This window comes from Argopecten irradians, chromosome 1 (genome assembly GCF_041381155.1).
Source record: "Argopecten irradians isolate NY chromosome 1, Ai_NY, whole genome shotgun sequence".
NCBI classification, from domain to species: Eukaryota; Metazoa; Mollusca; class Bivalvia; order Pectinida; family Pectinidae; genus Argopecten; species Argopecten irradians.
The window spans coordinates 42,444,021-42,466,246 of NC_091134.1; the positions used below are offsets into that span (position 1 = coordinate 42,444,021).

The 22,226-nt window shown below is 32.5% G+C and overlaps 1 protein-coding gene across 6 annotated transcripts; it reads left to right on the forward strand.

The window, feature by feature from the left end:
* Positions 1-35: 35 nt before the first annotated feature.
* LOC138328580 (rho GTPase-activating protein 1-like) lies at positions 36-21,351 on the forward strand. Of its 6 annotated transcripts, XM_069275466.1 has the most exons (17): positions 36-242; positions 418-541; positions 2,188-2,289; positions 5,509-5,538; positions 6,168-6,227; positions 7,651-7,754; positions 8,248-8,314; positions 8,918-9,005; positions 9,622-9,753; positions 12,234-12,320; positions 15,183-15,281; positions 15,708-15,821; positions 16,246-16,316; positions 16,854-16,931; positions 17,282-17,410; positions 18,405-18,511; positions 18,884-21,351. In XM_069275466.1, the coding sequence occupies exons 2-17, from the start codon at positions 484-486 to the stop codon at positions 19,049-19,051; spliced, it is 1,494 nt and encodes a 497-aa protein (XP_069131567.1). In that variant the 5' UTR covers positions 36-242; positions 418-483; the 3' UTR covers positions 19,052-21,351. The 6 variants fall into 6 exon arrangements, with proteins under 6 accessions (XP_069131567.1, XP_069131561.1, XP_069131582.1 ...); XM_069275460.1 differs by having other exon boundaries at positions 36-541; XM_069275481.1 differs by lacking the exons at positions 5,509-5,538; positions 6,168-6,227 and adding an exon at positions 3,719-3,730 and having other exon boundaries at positions 36-541.
* The last annotated feature ends 875 nt before the right edge of the window (positions 21,352-22,226 follow it).

Genomic DNA, 22,226 nt, shown 5'->3' on the forward strand with positions numbered 1-22,226 from the left:
ACAGAGAAGAGCAGTAACTCTTCCGGAAATATTGACCGGATGTTGATATTTCACCCCTTGTCAGGATTGTCAAGTTAAGTCGACCACTGAGCCAAACGACAGAGTGCAACTTCAACTGCTAAACAAGTTGCACATGTTTCATACCACGTGGAAGACTCACCGTAACAAAATCGTCAGACTTCTTTTAAAGCAACAAAATGGTGCTATTGAACTCGTGAGGCGTGTGCATATTTAACGTGCAGGTGTGTCACTCAAGTGTCAGAAAAGCAATCAACAGTAGCCCTGAGCTTCTTAATTCACTTTCAAGAGCGTGACACCTTTATACATCACTGTCAAAGGTGTTGCTTATTCATTCTTAGCAAAGATCTTCAAATTCACCATGTGATGGTTATATTGTAATTTCATTTATTCTCACAGGCAAATAAATGCAGTTAGCTTAAATTTTCTGTTCCTTCTGTGCAACCGATGACTTGACAAATCAAAATGGATCCAGATTTGTCTGCAAGTGGAGAAGGAAACTCACAGCAGCATATCCAAGAAGGTATTTTAGCCCTTAGCATTATATACTTGTAACAACCATCAGAAATATATATACATGTATATATGTTTCTACACCCATATACACACTTTCTCCGACTCAAAAAACAGTGTCTGCTGATAAAAGGTTATACATAGTTATGTATAGTAGGTTATAACTTAGATTAAAAAAATACAGGTTATTTCTAACAAAAGGAAACTTTTTTTGTAAAGTAACATTACAAGAATCCCTTGGATTAAGATCCATTATGTGTCTTGGGCATTCATTAAAATAACAATGGATTTTTAGGATTATTAAAAAAAAACCCAAAAAAACAAAAACAACCCCTTTGCTACAACTACCACGCAACTAAACTTCCTTTTCGCAGTGCCTATATGACTGCCTGAAAACTGTTTGTGGTGCTAATGACTATACAGTTTGGGGCAGTAGTTGTAATATAAAAGTTTGATCAGAAATTAAAGCATAGTCAGCGACTATACTGTATACGTAGCTTTCAATAGTTTTCAGTATGGAATACAAAATGGCAAATGTTACTAATTAACAAATAAATAAGTTAAACATGATACCTTAAGGTAGGTCCATACTTTTGAAAACCGCACCAATTCATATGACGCTATCGGCTATACCGGAAGTTGCGGAGGTTGTTTTGAATTCCAGAATGGTTTCTGATACGCCACGACATCCCACTTGGATATTTTTTCAATAGGTGAAAATTGTCTACATATAATATTGAATGTTTAAAATCATTAAATAAATTTAATAAAAGCAGTGAAGTGAAAATTATATGCTATCTCTGAGGTTTTTGCGTTCCCTGTCGTAAATGGGAATGGATTTTCAAACACCGGAAGTGTCGTTCGTCGCTATAAATGATAAGAGGGGACCCGGCCGGACCGAAATTCCGGAATTCTAAAAAAATCGCATACAGATTTCCTTTAAACACAAAATTTGGAGAAAATCATGAAAACAAACAGACATAAACCAGCTATACTATCACAAAACATGATTTTCAAAAAATAGTCAAATATGACCTATCTCAGCACTGGATGAAATGGGGGTAGGGTTGTGAGTTACAAACTTCAAGCTTACAAAATTGTGAAATTTTGATCGAGGATCCTATGTTTTTATATGATATTTGAAAAATTTATTATCTTGGGCATATCATATACAAATATTGTGAAATTGACATGGGTTTTCATTTCCTTTTTGGCCTATTCATTGATTTTTTACGGGCGAAAATATGACAAAACATGATAATTACTTATAGAAACGGTCCTGGAAAATAACAAAAATTAGTTAGCATTTGTAAAAATACAAGAGTTTTGTATATTGTTCTATCGTTAGAAATTTAGGCCAAAAAATTAACAGGATCGAGACTACATTCACCCTAATATTACAGAAAACATAATTTTATGAATTTTTCTATTTTCGGCCAGCAAATTTGCATGGATGGTATATTTCAAGCTCAAATATCTCAAAAAGTAGTTCGAGAACACCCATTTATCTTTACAGATTTGAAATCTACATGAAAAATGCAAGAAAATAAGACCTGTTAGAAAAAAATGACATGGGTTTTCCCAAAAGTATGGAGCTACCTTAATAAGATCCCAAATTGCACCTTTACTGTATGTGTGTTGATCTTCTTTCTTAAGATTTTCCTTCGGATGGAAACGAAGATGGCCATCTATTTGAAAGTACGGAGGAGCCAGAATTTGAATTTGATGAAAGTGGATTAGAACTTGCAGCGGATGATGGTAAATAAATTTTTTCTCTAATTTTCATTGACATGGCTCATATAGCAATGGCTATATTTATTTATTTCCTGAAAGCAATATCATACAAGAATACGCACTGCCTTTACACATATTTTGACATATAGTATATAATTGTATATGAGTTATACATGTAAGGCATCGAAGAACCATGCACATATACTGATGTTTCCATTGGAAAATATTTCCCATATACATGTATTTATAATTCTGCATTAACAATTGCAGCATAAACATCCCTCAGGATAAACATATAACACTGATCAGAAACTAGTACACTTTGTTGCACTGTGATATGAAGTTTGTGGGATTTTGTCATAGATTTAAAAAGCTTTAAAGGGACAATTCAGTGAGGCTAATTCGTTACATAACCACAAAGGAAAATATGACATAAATGTATTGTTCTATATTCCTTATGAAACATATGGCAAGAAATAGTGACAAATTCCACAACATTGTCAAGTATTTTGATTAATACCATTGAAATTCCAAATCGTTGATCAATACGATATAGCATGTACAGCATGTACGCTGTACCCTTACCCACGTCAAAGTCACGCACGTAAAACAAATGCAATATATAACCACTGAGGAGTTGATGAAATTATTTTTAGACAAGAACATGCATCTAATAATGTTAACACAACTGGAAGAGCGTTTTGAGTAGTTCTAGACAAAAAAAATCTTTATTACACATGCAAGGGTTAGGGTTCGGCATACAAGGCTATGTGTAATGGCGATTGAACATTTCACATGTACATTTGACTACAGTGGGCTTTTCTGGCATATCACAGTAAAACCAACTAATCTAAGTTCCAATAGAACTGGTTTGTTTCCGAAATATGTGCAAGGTTTATTGTACTCTTAGACCGAATTGTCCCTTTAATAAATTAGTAAACCAGGTGTTGAGAGTTGATAACTTGATAGTGATTCATTTGTGATATTAGAAGGAGTCCTTTCTGCAGGTTTTTACCCTTTTTGTAAACAAATTACCAAATAGCTAAATACAAACAACTTTAGAAACTTAGATTAATTGTTTAATTATAATTTTGTTGGCATGCTGCATCGTGTAATTCAAGACAAAAACTGTACCATATTTATGCATGGATGTTTTAAGGATGAAACTTGGATGAACTTCTTTTTTTGAGTTCATTAATTGAATATAACCATAACAGAAGTTTGTCACTATGATGCCAAAGTAATTTGTTATTTCCACCAATCTGATAAAAATAAAGTATAGACAGTAAAATAGCATCAGTCAAAATATTGACTTAGACCTAATGGTTTTTAGTTTACAATCAGTTTGAAAAGTATTAAAATCATACAATAGACTGGTTTATATATAGTTAAAGGGCATGTGTCATGTTTTGTATTGTATATTTATCAGTGTTGTACATGTTTTTATTTCTAGGGGATATTGACTGTAAGTCCATTTTATATTTGCTGATTGTGTATCCCTACTTATTTATTTATCAGTTTTAAAGCCTATATACTGAATGATGCCTAATTTTTGCTGATGTACTCATCACTATGTAAGAAGCAATCTGTATGATATGCAATTTTGAAGATCTAAGGTCTAGAATGTTTCCCATATAATCATAATCTAGGCATAGCTACCTGTAGAATAGAAGAATGAACAACAAAAGAATGAAGATCCTTCTTCTTGATTATCTGCAACAAATGCAAATGTCACCAATTGTGACATGTATGGTAAGCATATACCTGACCTTGAAAATATTCAAAATTACATACCATACAAGTTGATGCATAAGCATGCAAAAATAAAGGCATTCAGTATTTTATTCATGTACAATAAACATGTATATTATTTTACTAGGTATTAAAATTTCACAAATTTAACACTTTTATCAAACTTAAACTACATAATGATCACTGCTAATTTTTTGATTGGTTATTTAATATTTTGTGCTAACTTGCTCACAACAAAAGTCTTAAATACAAATTACAATCTTGGACATGTGCACCCTGAGAGTATCAAGGTAATACTTGCATACAAACATACAAAGACAATTTCAGCACAATTAACATTGAAATTTGAAAACACTGCTATAAAAAAAATTCTTCTTAAAAGAATTGGCATCTTTAAATTATCTGATCTGTGTATGAAGGACTAATTGGATTAAAAAATAATCAGTTTGAAAAAGGAAAGCAGTCAGGAGACTTTGACCTAATTTTATAAGATTCTATACAGATCTTTAAGATAGATAGGGGAACCAAGTTTGGGTAGGGTGTCATTTGAATATTTCTTCTGTTGTTTCAAGATACAGGTTATAAAAATAAGCAAGGATGAAAAAAAAATCCTTAATTAGAAGTTTGTTGCCAATTAGATTAACTTGTCACTGCTACATACAAAATATAATTGTATGCATTGGATATCCTTATTTCATGATCATCAGGAATTTGGGTATTGTGTGATATCATAGAAGATGGCCATGAAAAACCAGTTGCAAACATATCATGGTCACACATCAAAGAAGTGTTGAGAATTTCTTAATTACCAAGATGCCTCTTGATATCATTGATGAACATTTATATTGCCAAGATCACAAATGAAATCAGCGAAGAGTATTTCCTTTGAAAATTTCACATATGAAATCAGTAATCAGAATTTCTTTCAACAAGTTCATATATGACATGTATAAATAATATTTGTAGTTGCAAGATTACATGTATTTTAGAGTCCTTAAGCGATGAACTTAATCAACTTATTGGAGTTTGCTCTGATATTCAGGCATTGGTTTACCTGTACCATGTTTCTCGGTGTTCTGTTTTAATTGACATTACTAAACTAGAATTGACATCCAGACTTTGAGATATCAGATTCAGTTATTGTGGTTAACGGTTATCTGACAGAAATATTATACCTATTTGTCCATGATAAAAAAATATTTAGAGCTCTATTAAGGAAGGTATAATATTAAACCTGTATATTTTTTTTCTACATCTGTCATCACTATGTAGATCACCACAAACATATCGCTATCTTTTATAATATAACACATCTAATATCTATTTTACACCAGAGAAATGATTGATGTGTATTGATTTGTCTTACACTTTTTCCTCGCTGAGTCTGTGATTAACTACAGTTAATCAATGATCACATTAATATTGTGTGTATTTCGTGAGTAGAAGCTAGTGTTTATTTGTTTGTTGTTGTTTTTTGTTGTGCATCATCAGCGGCTTGTGACTTAGAGGCAGAGTTGAGAGGTAAATATCGGGTAACGTGTGTAGATACTGTCACAAGCTTTACACATACCTGCAGACAATGTTGTTCATTCCATATATGGTATGGCCTGTTTGTGTGGTACAATAAAGACTTCCTTTTTGTGAATTCTAGGGGAGAGTTATGGTTTATTTGTCCATCAAGTTTATACTTCAATTTAAAATCTACATTTGGTGAATGTTTTTCTTTCCATATGTTTATATCAGCTGATTTTCTATTTAATTTAACATGATGCTTTTGGTCTCTGGTTTTATCATTAAATTATATGTTTTTTTGTATTTTACTTTTCTTGTATAATTAATTTCCATTAATAACTGCAGTATCTGGACATATGAATATGATGAATTTTATATGTTATTACTCAACACTTGTAATCATAACTGTATAACAGCTTTGCCAAAATCAAGTAGAGAAATGTGAATATACATATTATAGAAAACAGAAGATGTTTATATTAAAAGGAAGGGTCGATTCGTCTTAAAACTGCTAGCTATAGATATCTGCCTAAATTGGTGGAGTGAACAACTATGATTACAAATATACAATAGATGTTTCAAAAATGTATTGCAGGAATATAGACAGTTAACTATAGTAATGTTATTATTTGTTTTAGATAATTTTAGAAGTACATATACAGGGGAAATCCCACTGCTACCTTGGGAGATGGATCTATGTAAATTCTTGATGTATTACTTGTTCTTCGTAGTAGTTATCTAAATACTAAATTTCCAGAGAATCTTCCTCAGTTATCTCCCCTATCTTTTCATGCGATTCCATGTTTCTCTTTGAGGAAATTGAAAATCTATACTTCAGCAGTATTGGGTTGCTAATTTAATTTTCTTGCATGATTTTATGGCCATTCTATTCTCCAAACATTTTAGCCTTTGTGTGTGACTATACAAGACAAACCTTGTCATACATTGATTATGTGAATGTGTATGGTGTCTTTAAAGCAATATAGCGACATTTGCTTCCTGATCAAATTTCTCATGAACTATTTCACTGGACATTTTAATTGGATATGTTACTATGTACTTGTATTGACTATTCTCAGAACACTGGCGATGTGTGTTTGACATATAAACTTTCAGTTGCAAGTTTACACTATAATTTTATCACACCATAAATTTCATTGATTTTCCCGAGTTTGTACTTAGGCTATGTACAACAGCTGGTCTGCATGTATACAATGCTACAGACATATGTCTTTCTTGGAGGACATGCATACCTAGCCTAGCATTCATAATTGTCAGTGTATTGTACTGAGTATATCTCTCTCAATATGCATGTTCTTCACCACTAAATCATTGCCATACAGCACAGATATTTATGGTTATTGACTGAAATAGGAAATTAGACTTTATATAACTTTTTATTATTCAAGTGGTGTAGCTTGTTATTTGAACTTTGTTTAAATGTAAATATATATCTCATAAAACCTTATATGTCTGACAGTCACTAAACTATAAATAGCTATGGTAAATCATTCATTGAAGGAAATTCAAGGACGGCCAAAATTGAATTGTTCATATGCTTATTTTGTACATTTATTATTCATAAATGTAGTGATGTCAATATAAAGATGTATTAATACAATTCTTAAAATATAGGGTCTATTAAAATAATTATTTTGATATATTCTTCAAAGAAGATGTAAGATTCTTATTATGTTGTTAAAAAAGCTGTAGTGTAATACACAGATGACAGTACAGTAATATTGTGTACAAGGTGAATTAAAGTCATATATTGTTAGGAAAGGACTTTTCCATGTGACTGTGCTAAGAAGTAGATTCACATATATTGAAATTAATCACAATTAATTGACTTCACAAATTAACTAGCATATATGGATATCATTAAATAATTACTCAAACTATTCTACTTTGTCCTTGTGGTAGGTAATGATTACAATGACATTTGTTTGTGAATGGAATTATGTTGTTTTCCCTGGAAAGATGATATTAAACACTCTCAAACACATGTAACAAGAAATAACTGCCCACAAGGATTGATGATTCTTTAGTTTGTAAATGTAGCATTGCTGATATTACTTTGTAACTTGAAATTGTAATAAGGGTTAAAAATATTTGTTCTAGACTTAGCGAGAGAGAATTCTGATGGCAGTGCTTTCCAGAGTGGTTCTATAACTCCTGATGGTCTTATTGATGAAGACTTTGAAAAGGAGCTGGGAACACCATCTGTAAGTTTAATGGATGAAAATAGACCAACAACAACATCTTTAAGTTTATTGGGTGAAAATAGGCCATCTGTAAGTTTTTCGAGTGAAAATAAAATAGACTATGGATGCCTTCTGTAAGATTTTGGTCGAAAATAGAGTAGAAATACCAACTGGAAATTTGTTGTAAAGAGAGGCACGGAACACCACTTGTAAGTGTATTGAGTGAAAAGAGCCTAATCAGTGAGCTTTTTGGGGCGAATTTCTGATATTTTATTAGGGTAGCCAGGAATTTACAAATATTTTTTAGGGTTTGAGGTACTCTAGAACAATAGGTTTTCCATTGTATCATGATTGGAACATTTTGAAATAAAGCATTGTTATACAGTAGGATAATTGAAATAAGCAGTAGAGATATTTATATAGCTTCAATACCTTCACAACAATAGGGGGTACTTTAAAGATAACAAGATTAATTACAGAACTTATCTTAAAGTTTCCTTTATCTTTGGTTCAGGATGCAGAAGAAGAAGATGAAGGAGAGTTCCAGGATGTTGCTCAGCACAATATTCTGGAGGTGGTAGGCAAGTATAAAATAACAACTAGATCTTAATGACATGTAAAATTTCAAAACATCAAAGGTCAGATTTTCAGATATCAAAACATTACAGAAGATACCCTCAAAGATCAAAAGAAGTAAAAGCTTAAATTATTATAACCTCAGAAAATCGTAGCCTCAATGTCACAACCTCAAAAGGTCACAAACTCACAACCTCAAAAGATCACAACTTTAAAAGGTCACGATCTCAAAAGGTCACAGCTACAAAAGGTCATAATCACAAAAGTCAACAATTGAAAGGTCATGACCCCAAATAGTCAATGTCTCAAAGTTTACAACCACAAATGTTGAAACTTGGTATGGTCGGAGCTTCTAAGATCACTGCATTAAATAACTCAGAGGGTCTAAACCTCAAAAGTCTATAACGTTAATAGCCACAGCCACAATGACTATAATTATTTGTATATATCCTTAAAGGCCCTATCCTTGAAAAGACTTCATTCAGTATATTTCAGCAGGAAACATAATCTCAGCTTCCTGAACTGGAGCCTGTAAATCTATGCACTAATCTATATTCATAAGGCATAATTGATTTTTGTTTTGTTTGTGATCACTTGCTATTTTACAGGTGATGATGTTTGTGGACGAAAGGTCATCATCTTCTCTTCCTGTAAACTGCCAGCTAGTGAGAAACTTGATCATCAGAGACTTTTCCTGTAAGTTGTAAATGTAAATCGTAAGTAACGCTTATAGTTTGGTGGTATATTTACCTGCGGTGCCTAATATGAAGGATGCGTGAAGGAAATACATAGAATATTCTTATTGCTACCAGTTAGTTGCTTTAATATCACTGTGTAAAAAGTAACCTCTTATATTCTTTGTGCTGTTCTGCTATAGGTAAATAACACTTATTAAATCACTTTCTGAAGCAGAATTATCTGATCTTGTCAGAAGATATTCAATGTTAAAAGAGAATGTGATATCACAATCAGTACTTGCTTTCAAGGGCAGATAACTCTGTATATCAATAAGCATTTAAACATTGAAAACCAAATGATGCCATACTGTAGAATTTGAGAAATTAAAGGATATTTTCATACTATTGTATCAAATGAAATATTCAAGTCAATGAATACTTTCTGATTTGCTTTGGAGCTGTCATAGTTTTCTGTGTATGAAACAATTGTGGTTTACCAAGCTATGGGACAGTGATTCCAATAACTGATAAACTAAATTTAATTGTTTTCATATCAATGAAAGTTCCTTGAACTTCCTTCACAATGAACATATCTTGGTATCTTCCTGAAACAATATTTAATGGGTTTTTTTCAGATACCTGAAGCACACACTTGACCAGTATGTGGAGAACGATTATGTTATAGTGTACTTCCATTATGGATTGACCAGTAAGAACAAGCCCAAGCTGTCATGGCTGCTGCAGGTGTACAGAGAATTAGACAGAAAGTATGTGTGGCCATTATTGTGTATTTATTCATTTGTATAATCAAAAGTGTTTTCTTGAATGGGAGTGATTGTACTATGATTCTTAAATGGGAGTAATTGTAGTATGATTCTTAAATGGGAGTGATTGTAGTATAATTCTTGAATGGAAAGTGATTGTAGTATGATTCTTAAATGGGAGTGATTGTCGTATGATTCTTGAATGGGAGTGATTGTAGTATGATTCTTGAATGGGAGTGATTGTAGTATGATTCTTGAATGGGAGTGATTGTAGTATGATTCTTGAATGGGAGTGATTGTAGTATGATTCTTGAATGGGAGTGATTGTCGTATGATTCTTGAATGGGAGTGATTGTAGTATGATTCTTGAATGGGAGTGATTGTAGTATGATTCTTGAATGGGAGTGATTGTAGTATGAATGTGATTGTAGTATGATTGTTGTATATGATTCTTGAATGGGAGTGATTGTAGTATGATTCTTAAATGGGAGTGATTGTAGTATGATTCTTGAATGGGAGTGATTGTAGTATGATTCTTAAATGGGATGATTGTGTATGATTCTTAAATGGGAGTGATTGTAGTATGATTCTTGAATGGGTAGTGATTGATTGTAGTATGATTCTTAATGGGAGTGATTGTATGTATGATTCTTAATGGGAGTGATTAGTAGATTCTAAGATGTATGATTCTTTAATGGATGATGTAGTAATTCTTAATGGGAGTGATTGTATATGATTCTTAAAGTGGGAGTGATTCTTAAATAGTATTGATATTCTTAAATGGGAGTGATTGTAGTATGATTCTTGAATGGGAGTGATTGTAGTATGATTCTTGAATGGGAGTACTTGATTCTTAAATGGGAGTGATTGTGATTTCTTGAATGGGAGTGATTGTAGTATGATTCTTGAATGGGAGTGATTGTAGTATGATTCTTGAATGGGAGTGATTGTAGTATGATTCTTGAATGGAGATTGTATATGTTCTTGAATGGGAGTGATTGTATATGATCTTGAATGGGAGTGATTGTACTATGATTCTTGAATGGAGTGATTGTAGTAGATTCTAGATGGAGTGTTGCTGTAATGTGATTCTTGAATGGGAGTGATTGTAGTATGATTCTTGAATGGGAGTGATTGTAGTATGATTCTTGAATGGGAGTGATTGTAGTATGATTCTTGAATGGGAGTGATTGTAGTATGATTCTTAAATGGGAGTGATTGTAGTATGATTCTTGAATGGGAGTGATTGTAGTATGATTCTTAAATGGGAGTGATTGTACTATGATTCTTGAATGGGAGTGATTGTAGTATGATTCTTGAATGGGAGTGATTTATTGTTACTATGGTTTTTGAATGGGAGTGATTGTACTATGATTCTTGAATGGGAGTGATTGTACTATGATTCTTAAGTGGGAGTGATTGTAGTATGATTCTTGAATGGGAGTGATTGTAGGATGATTCTAAGTGGGAGTGATTGTAGTATGATTCTTAAATGGGAGTGATTGTAGTATGATTCTTGAATGGGAGTGATTGTAGGATGATTCTAAATGGGAGTGATTGTACTATGATTCTTGAATTGGAGTGATTGTACTAGGATATGGTTAGATACAATCTTTATTTAGTGTACTACAACATCTTATTGTGAAGCTTGTCGAACCCTTGATGTTTTTACTGAAAAAGCTTGCTTTTGCGGTATTGCTACGGTCCGGATGACACAACTAATTTAAATGCGATTGACCTCTCATTTGCATGCGATTTTTTCTCTTATCCTCTTTCTAGAACAAATATGCTGCCATAGTGCAGTTTAATTGCAATAAACAACTTCTGTGGTATTTCCTTAAATAGAATAGTTTCAAAAATGTCTACAAAAACTATAGCATGAACATCTATAATTGAAAAATAGTGAGGATAATTTGCATCAGTGGTAGCGATCGATGGCCTAATTCTCGCCAGACATTTGCATATATTTTATGTAAACTTCTGGTTTGGTACTTTGATATATACATTCATAATCTATTATATAATGACAATTTTTGAATTCATCGTGACATAAGAAAGACACAAAAGTTGTTTGTATTCACATGTATTATATTGATAGTCATTTTGGAGAACAGGTACGTTCGTATTGTGATCATGTCATTATGATGGCCCACTGAATTTAACCAAGCCTCACTCAAACAGACGCTTGTTAACTACGTACGCATCAAGTGTCTGGATGATCTATGCAGTTTGTGTATTGTGAAACAAGCGATAACAACTTGTACATCGGGGAACACCTCCCCCCCCACCCCTCCTCCCCCGCCATGAAATTAGGGAGATCTAGTAGTAACAGTGTGTACAATTTTCCATGTCCTTCTATCCCAATAGGTTTTAGATAAAGGCAGGGACATTTATATCTAGCAGACACATGTACACTTCTATTTTTTGAGTACCCGTTACTTATTTGTTCTGTTTGTGTGATAATTAGTCCACTTTCTGTTTAGATACAAGAAGAATCTGAAGGCCCTGTATCTGGTGCATCCAACTAGATTTATAAAGATTTTGTGGAATGTGTTCAAACCGTTTATTAGGTAAGATCTGTGACGGCACTGTTATCAATGTTAATGGTTCACTGTGGCAGACTGTTCCTCCTGCTGAAGATAAATATTTCTTACTTCTTTTCTGATATGTTTTGTCTGCATTTTGTTTCATTTTTCTTTGTTTGCACAAATTTTTTATTCATTTATATTGCATAATATTCAATTTAAATTTGTAGTTTCTTTTCATGCAATAAAAACCTCTGAGATCTGTATTGTAAATATCTATTATGTTTTACAATTAGACTGATGTATTTGTGAATGATAAAAACAAGATTCTTATAGCATGGTTATTTCGAAATACCGGTATCTGTTTGATATCAAAATTATTTTAACCTATGACTTCTTTCTGATTTTCATTTTTTTTGTACCAGAAGGTATGAGCCTTCATATAGCGTGATTTGTGTACACAATTATCTAACTTTTTGTAACTCTTTTAACAGCTAATTATTTTCTGTGTATCCATGGCAACATAACAGCTACTCTGTATATTATATACACTTCTAATGATGCCTGTTTTAGCTTGAGTAGCAGTTTTCCAATTTATTTTGGTGGCATCTTTGTATTCTTTGAACATGTTTTTCTTATTTGACAGTTTGTAGTATGATTGTTTTAATGTAAGTGTCAGAGACATCTAATTGTTGACTGTATACATTGATGATTAAGATTGATATGTCAGAGAAGGATAATTCTCACCACACATACAATCATTGATTTGTAATTTCTGTCTGAAGTGATTTAACCTATGATTTTGTGAATATATTCTACCAGTGTCTATATAATTTAATATGATAATATTCCAAAGATCATCAAAATCATGGGTTTAACCATAAGTTGAAACACCACGCTACTCAAGATAGGTGAGCCAGAGGTAAAACTAATGATCACTCTGTATGATTATAGCACTGATGCTCCTGTCCACATTCAAAGGTTCGGTAGTGGTCCTTTGTTCCCCCCCCCCCCCTCTCCCCGCATAATCAGAAACATTCAAAACGACCCATTCTGTCTTTTTATATTACAGAGTTACCTCCCTTGTGAGTAGGTTACATAGCCACTTGTGACATAATTGTTTTGAGAGCAAAGATTGCATCATTTTCTCTGAAAAGCATGATGTTATGCTCGCAAACACATGACGTCACAATCAATATACCTACCCATAAGTAAATCACTCTGTAATTTGCAAAAGTAGAATAGGTCCCTTGATCTTAAAGGAGCTATTCAGATCCTAGTATGATAAATAATGTTCTATTTAAAAATAACATTTGTGCCAAAATGAAGTATCAGGATCAAAATGCCATTTGAAACAATGGAATGCCGTAATCAACTTATAAGTCTCATAATTTTCAAAAAATGGTACCATAGGTTAAATACTATTGTAGGGCAGAGAAATCAAAACATATGTTCATATCTCTGGACATCAGAGATGAAAAAATTTATAATGTTTAAAATTTGAAAGATATTTTGGATTAATTCATGTTCACAAAAGCAAGGTTTAGTTTATATGAAGAAATCTTTGATAAATAGTATAAGACATTTTAGAGAGGTCTTTGAGGCATAAAGATTTCAATATTTGCATGATCAATTCAAATACTCAAGTATTATTGCAAGTGAAAATCAGTAGTAATGTTTAATATGACATTTAGCTTATATGTTTGTTTTGCATGAAAATATCAATTTTATTTGACATTTATTCAGAAATGGCTTGACATTAATGGATTAATGTTTGTTTGAAGTTTTTATTTGTGTTAACGTATGCCCAAAGCAATAATATGAAATGAGAAAAAATATTGAAAAAAAATTATTGATGATCGTCAGATTTCAGATTCCATAGAATCCTGTGAGATTAAGCTCAAAATTCAGAAGCCGAGTATCTTTGGTGAAATAAACTTGGTCAAAAAAATAGGTCCTCTGTCATATAGAAGATAGTCTGAAAAACAGGAGGTTTACACGATATTTTATATCAAATTCTAAAAATGTTATCCATCAACTTGCATCCTTTACAACATTTATTTACATAATGCATATTCAAAATACTGATTTTTTACTCAATTTTAATTTGATCTAATCTCTTATTTCCCTGATGAGCCCTAGATCAAACATTAAGTTCCCGGTCCTAACTAAGTAAAGATTACAGTTTAATACATGTTTGATTTGTTGGCTGTTAGAGCTAGAAATACTGTGCCATATAAATGTCTTATTTACTTTCAGTTTAATAAATCATCCCTATATTATATCCAGACACTATGACAGCTGATAGTGATGGAGGCTTATGTAGCCTCTTATACACAGAACTAACACTAACATTAAGCAATAATTCATCTACCCACTGCAAGGATCAATAGAACAAAAAAAGACTGAATTGTCTCCCTTTGCTGAAATTTCACAACTATTGAAAAGGAAATTTACTATTATCTGCTAGGTGTAGAAAGATTCAGAAAATGTCATAATTCCTACTGACTGTTCTGCTGCAGTGGCTCGATGAATCATTGAACTATTGATTTATTGATTTTGTCTCTAATTAGGGCATGTTTTAAATACCGGAATGAATGATTTTATTGGTAAAGATAATTAATGGTTCATAACAAACAGAGTATTACACGTTTGTCTGTTATTCTACATAAAGGTTAGACAGTTGCTTTCTTTAACTTCTGGAAATTTAAACAAATGTCTTTTGATGTTCTTGTAGTAAAGAACACTTAAAATATATATATATATATTAATTTTATCTGCAATCAAATCTAAGGTTTTCAATCTTCATATGTATGTACAAATATTCAGTGTATTAAAAGTGTGGAGAAATTTTTCCTGTTTTGTTTGGTTGGGTATATTAATTGTTTAAGTCGAATTGTTATGCAGTGCTAAATTTGGACGTAAGGTGATGTACGTGAACTACCTTCATGAGCTGAAAGAACACTTACACTTCGACCAGCTGGTGGTACCGGAACCAGTTCTACAGTAAGTATGCTACAATATAAGTCAGGTAAAATCAGGGATATGACCAATTTTGAATGGATGTTATAATCATTAAAGATGGTTAATATAGGTCAGCTCTGAAATTCGTTAATATTCCACTGGCATTTCAGAATGGTCAGATAAAGGTCACTAGCTGTTTTAAGAGAGTTATAGTAAGCACTTATATTAACTTTCCTTTAAGCTTAGTTTGTTATACACATATTGCTGACATTTTATAGGAATATTGGGGGTGGGGGAATGAAAATTACTTTGCTATAATCATGAATTTGCTGTAAGTTTGTACTTGGGTCACCTTAAACATGTTTTCCTGTGCTCTCATAAGTGTATATGTTTGTATATTATCCTGGGTACTTCCATCACCCATAAGAGTCACCTATTGTATTATATATATGAGGGTACTGTTTACAGGTATGATGCTAAGCAGGTTAAGTCCAACAAGCCTCCATACCCATACTCTGGAGATGGACTCGATATTGCTACAAGGGCAAAACAGACACAACAGTTTGGAGTTACTCTCAACCAGTAAGTAGCTCCCTTAGTCCACATGTGAATTGTGTTTTGCTGGATCAGTTATCACTATTCTAATGTAACCTTAACAAAATCAAAAGTTATTTCTTTATTAATATATTTTCTGTGTAAGTAATGACTTTTCCTTTTGTCAAAATATTCTTTAAAATTCTAGCTAGTTCAGTCGGAGCTCATCGTCTGTTATCAAGACTGAGGTGTTCTTATGCAGTGAGCACTAGTATTGGTATCACATCATTTCATCACTTGCCAAAACTTCCATAACAGAATATCTCCACTTCAGAATCATTATACAGTGATAATGGTATTTTTCAAAATTGTGGTTATTGAGACATTGCCAGTGCACTGCAAATACAGTAGTGTATTTAATAATCATTATAGACCTTATTGTTCAATTATGATAACATTGATTTGTTGTCAGTGTGAGGCAGAACTACAAATGTGTGATACCTCCGGTAGTAGAGGGTTCTGTGGAATATCTTAGGGCCAATGGTGAGTAGAGTAGACACAATTATTGAAGAGTTAATCAATATTATAGGGGATTGCATTTAATATTTGAGCCTACTATCTGTATCATCAGATGGCTGGATATTCACATCACCCATTGTAAGTGGATAATTCCATCTGTGAAACATTCTTGTTACCACTAATTACCACAATTCTTTTAATTTGCTTCACTGTTCAGTTACCTCCTTTTAATGTTACCACTTGGCCCAGTTTCATCAAGTTTCTTAACTTAAAATTCATAGGAAAGCGTTACAGAAGTTAAGACCTTAAAGCATTTTTAGTCATAATATTAAAGACAATTATTGTATACTATTGCTTTCACTCATCTATAAAAAGCATTGTTTTCTTTGCGCTGTTATTGTTTGTAGTATTTTACCTGTTGCTGTGTTGCAATAGGTTTACACCTTTAATGTTGTATAGATTCCTCAACAGTAAATAAAAACAGTTAGCAGTAAAGAACGGTTAATAAGCTTTGTTAATTAATTTTGTGTTGGTTTTTTTTTTTTTATTTTTTTTTTTCAGCACTTGATGTTGAAGGCATTTTCCGAAGGTCTGCTAATGCTCGTGTATTAAAAGAAGTCCAGAAGAAGTTTAATGAAGGTAAAATATTCCTGATCACAATTTTGGTAGTGTAATAGTTTTCAAAGAAAACAGCATAATTTTCACACATAAACTGATGACGTAACAATCAATACATAACCACAAGAACAGATAACTCTGTAATATACAAGTTATCTATGGATAATGAGTTAGTACTGGTTCTTCTAGTTCTAACTCACTCTTATTTCTTATTCAAACCATGACTTTAAAGCCAAAATATCTCCAAATAACAGTTTTAAATTAATTTGTTGTAAGTGTACTGTTCATATTTAATGTTTTTATGTACTTTGTACCGGTGACCTTTATTTACTGTACCGGTGACCTTTATTTACTGTATTAATGTTTTGTAGGTCTACCTGTGGACTTCAGCACTGAGGGAGATGTTCACATTGCAGCTGTTATACTTAAAACTTTCCTTAGGGAGCTACAGGAACCCCTATTGACCTTTGATCTTTATCAGCCTGTCGTCCGACTTCACAGTAATGACAACATTTATTAGCAGATTCTATCATAAGATACATAAAGGCTTTTAGTTTTCACAACCGCGTATCATTTTCAATCAATACGATTAAAGTTGTTTAATTTAATAGCCTTAGTAGGAAGGAATCTACAGTGTACAGGAAATGTTTAATAATTATGAAAACATTTATTAAAGGCCGGTTTTCAGAATTTGGAAATCTCAAAAAAATTCTCGGAATATTTTGTTTTTAAGCTATTAAGCCTAAGGCTTATCTCCATCAGGGTCTTGTGGGCTGTATAGAAAGAGTGTATGAAGTAGACTAAATGGTTTAAGGCTCCATCACTACTGATTTGAAGTAGACTAAATGGTTAAGGCTCACTACCTTTCCAAAACAGCTTTTAATTCTGAAAAATAGAAATGTAAAACGAGATTGATAAATTTTTTAGAGTCACAAATGTTATAAGCTTTCTGTTAATACTACACTTATCATAACCTTCTAAACAATTTGATTAGAATAAATTACTGGTAAATGTTAATTTTCATCATAATATTGGTCGTCTTGTTTCCCCTGTCGTTCTAAATACTGCACATTAATTGACTATCACTGTGACAGATGAAAAAAAAATTGCAAAATGAATCTTTTTTGTTAACATAGATTACGCAGGAAATCTTGTATTTGTTTGTAACCTTATCTTAGACCATCAATATCAATTTCCATATGTTATTGTTGTTTTTAAGAAACTTTCAATTTTTGTTTTAGAAAATTATTTAGCCTTAAATGCACATATATCAACAAGTTTGTAATATATGTAACTAGATTATGAATAAGAAATTATTGTAAGTACTACATTCACATATAAAGCTATAAACTTCACAGAAATCTATTATGTGTATTATAGTTGCACAAGTACAAAGTAGCTGTTATATAAGGTGTACAACGTCATGTAAATGAAATATTTTAAATTTACAAATGTATACAATTGTGTATATTTGGCTGTTCACTTTCTTTTCAGACCAAGATGAAGAACGACAGATGGTAGAAGTGAAGAGGATGTTGAGAGAAGAACTACCAGAGGATAACTATATAGTTCTTAAATATATCCTCCAGTTCCTGACAGAGGTATGTCAATGTGTTTGTTTGTTATTGTGTCTTTAAAAATAAACAATATTAAAGCTTGTTCTTGATTGATACCCAACACTACATCACATTGAAATGTCATATGTTGGTCATTGGAACACTTACCGTATATTTTATCTTTTACCAAAAGTCAGTCACTGTGAACTACAGTATGACCCTGGCTGTTGATTGGATGTATAACTAAACATCCCAGCCCACACACTACTGTTCAAAGAAAAAAAATACTCCCAAGCCCCTTAATATATTTCTGATTATATAATTGTATATCATTACTATTATAACACATCTTTTAATGATTGATATGTATATGAACATAAAGAATACCTTAAAGTGGTTTAATTTGATTGTCTTCAGATCGTTGCACATTCCGAAGAGAACAAAATGACGTCCATGAACCTGTCCATTGTGTTTGGGCCTAACCTGTTATGGCCGAAGGGCCAAGCCTCACTGTCTTCAATGGGATATCTGAATAGCTTTACCAAGTACCTTATAGACCACTACAGGGACCTGTTTGAGAGCTGACTGTTGGGGCAGGACTGACGCATCTCAACCCATGTCTTATACTCTGTCTACAAACTCTTGTCCTGGTCTACACTGCTTCGTATCTAGAGACATTTGTTAATACTATATCATACAGGTGTACAATCACCTATGTTTTACACTGAGACGTTGTTTATTGTGAGATAGTTGGAATTTTACTGTACATGTGATTATTTCTATGGGTATTTAATTTCACCATTTTGATAAGTAAAACAATGCGTGGATGTTATATCAGTGATTAATGTATCTTTATGATGAACATCTCAAAATACAACATCGAAAGGAAATTTTCGTGGTCGCACAATCTTTTGTACATCGAGGGTAGATTCCTTACTGTTGAAAGACTCCACAAGAAAATGTATCCTAGTATAGGACATTTATGACAGTGTCTTGAAAGCTTCATGCGACAATAAATGCTGAGATTGCACGTACCCTTACTTTACTGAACCGTGAAGATGTTATGTTAAGCGGTCAGGCGTGAAATTAAATACCCGTTTCGTATGATAATAACTAGAGACTATCTTTTATCATCAAATTGATTTGTTAGGCTTTCTTATCCATTCCAACACTTATTGATATTATTGTAAGCCCTTCATTACACACAAATTTACTGTCCTGTTTTATTTGTTTTTTTTTTTTAAATTATCATTTCATGGCTTCTTCGCTCCTGTTCTGTTAAGAATTATTACTATATCAGTGTACAGTGTATAGTTTGTTATAAACCTTAAATTATACTGTATATTTTATTACCCCAATCGTTTAGTATGTTAAATTATCTATAGTTTATATCAGTTTGTTGTGCAGTTGAACTTAAAATCATGGCCAAATATGTTACATGTGTACATATACAACAAATGTGCCAAAGAGGATAAGGAATAAGGACTGGATGTGTGTGATGGTCTTCAAATCGCAGTACTAAAGGCCGCCCCGTCAAACTAACATTCCAACATATTTTCTCTGTCTAGGGATGGTATTTGCATGACAAATTCAATTACAGCTGTCACTTCGCATAGAAGATTTTGTTGTGCATGTGATCTTGAGATTAATAATCTTTGTGCTAAAATATTGTTAATATTTATTGATGAATCTAAAAAGATTAAAAAATAAGTCATTCATTGTTCCAATTATTAAAGACTTAAGGTACAATTCTAAAAAAAATTGGCCAAACTTCAGACATTCTGACATCTGTTTTCTAAAGTAGATCGAAAAGTTCAAGAACCATTATTTTGCCATTATCACATGTGATGTGGTCTACAATGTTTAATGTAATTGGTTAGTGGTATACAGAATATTTTAAAAAAAAAAATTTTAAAAGATAAACATCATAAAATGATGAGATTGATTCTCTGTTAATAATGTTGTACTTATCCCAGTTATCAATTTAAAGGTAATGGTTTATATGTTCTATTATTATACGTTGAAAGAACATTATTTAAGTGGTGAAAGTTTTTATCAGATTGTTTCATATGTTCAAATTCAAAATTGGAAAAAAAATATTCAATTTGTCACAATTTTGCCTGTTTTCCACCCATACAGCTTTATATCTGCCATGCTAATGCTTGATAGGAGGCTAGACGTGTAGCTTGGTTAATGCGTGTTTCGCTTTCCATACGTTCATTTGATAAGACATGTTGCGTCAGTCCCTTCTTCATCTTTACATCTTATTTCACACCTGTTTAGCGATTTGTTGTGTATACACTATGTATACTGTGTAGCATAAACTTAGTTACATTTAAGTTGTTTTCTGGGTTGCTTTTGTATTTTATAATTGTTAATGGGCTAACCATCAAAGTTCGGAACAAGAAACTGATTTCAAAACTACCTTCTGTTGAAAATACACAGGAAATTTCATGTACATATACCATAAAGATACATTCTTTTAGATTTGATATTATTTTGTATGTGGTTCCTCGAACCCAAGTGAAATTTGCTCTATGTCTTATTTACCTCTGGGTACATAGGTATCAGTCTGTCATTTGATTGGTTCCACCAGGAGCTGAGCAGAAACCTGACCAATTAAAGTCAGGCTTACAAACATACCATGGTGGGACATCTTTCCATCTGACTGTCTTTCTGGATCATTTGAGCTGAATCTGTTTACACATTGTATTGTTAGCCCAGTGGTACTAGATAAAACAAAGTGCATTTTTCATCTGGGATATAGAGAATGGTCTTATTACAAAGTGATTAATTTCTCTGTCACTATGTTGTGCTTAAATTATGATGTATTGTAGCAAATTGTTAATATAAAAAATCCCCTTGGGGTGACATTTATACAAACACTTCTTTAGTTTAGTTCTTATTATGATATTATATTATAAAATATTTGCTTCATTTGCGCTTTGATAAAAGAAAAATCTTGTGTATAAAAATCATCGAAAAAATAAGAGATGTAACTCCTGAGCCAGGTACTAAATGGTATATTCTAGGTTCATCTGGTGCTGCTGGTTGCCGACATGTTTCGGCCTTAAAGGCAGGCCGTCATCAGGGCACAGCTTACATGGTGTACAAATAGTACAGTATGACAATAGAGGTCATGTGATAATAACTATGTATTTTGACATCATAGATAAATTGCCAAGGAAGTAATGGAGGAGATGATACAAAGCTAAATGGTGATTGGCCGAGGAATATTTTAAATAGGAATGATACATTAGTAATAATAAATTAGTTTTATGAGGATATGTGAGAAGGAATAAATTAATATGTACAGTTTATAAATTTCATATAGTAAATGTAAGCTGTATGAGTATCTCATAAATAGGGCTATGTGAGCCAGCTTTAAGTCTAAGTCTGAAAAAGTATTGGTTATGGTATCTGAGTAGGTAAGTTTTTTGAATGTTCTGAGAGGAAGATCCCAGAAGAAGAAAGGGTCCTTGCATCAGAAAAAACTGTTGGGATTCCTGCTGTTCCATCAATGGATCTATAATTATTGTTTACCTGAAGGATGGCATCAATATGTGGTTAAGAATGGCATCATTGAGTGGTTTGCATGTAGATGGAAAAGTTTGTTGGTACACTTCTATTCCGTTTCCTATGGCCAGGCAGTTTGGTTTGGATATATCCAGTAATTTGGTTCCTCTCGTTAATTGGGAATATTTCGTTGGCGGAGGTTTGTAGCTTTCCAGGGTTGACAGGTGTGGAAGTCAACAGGTAT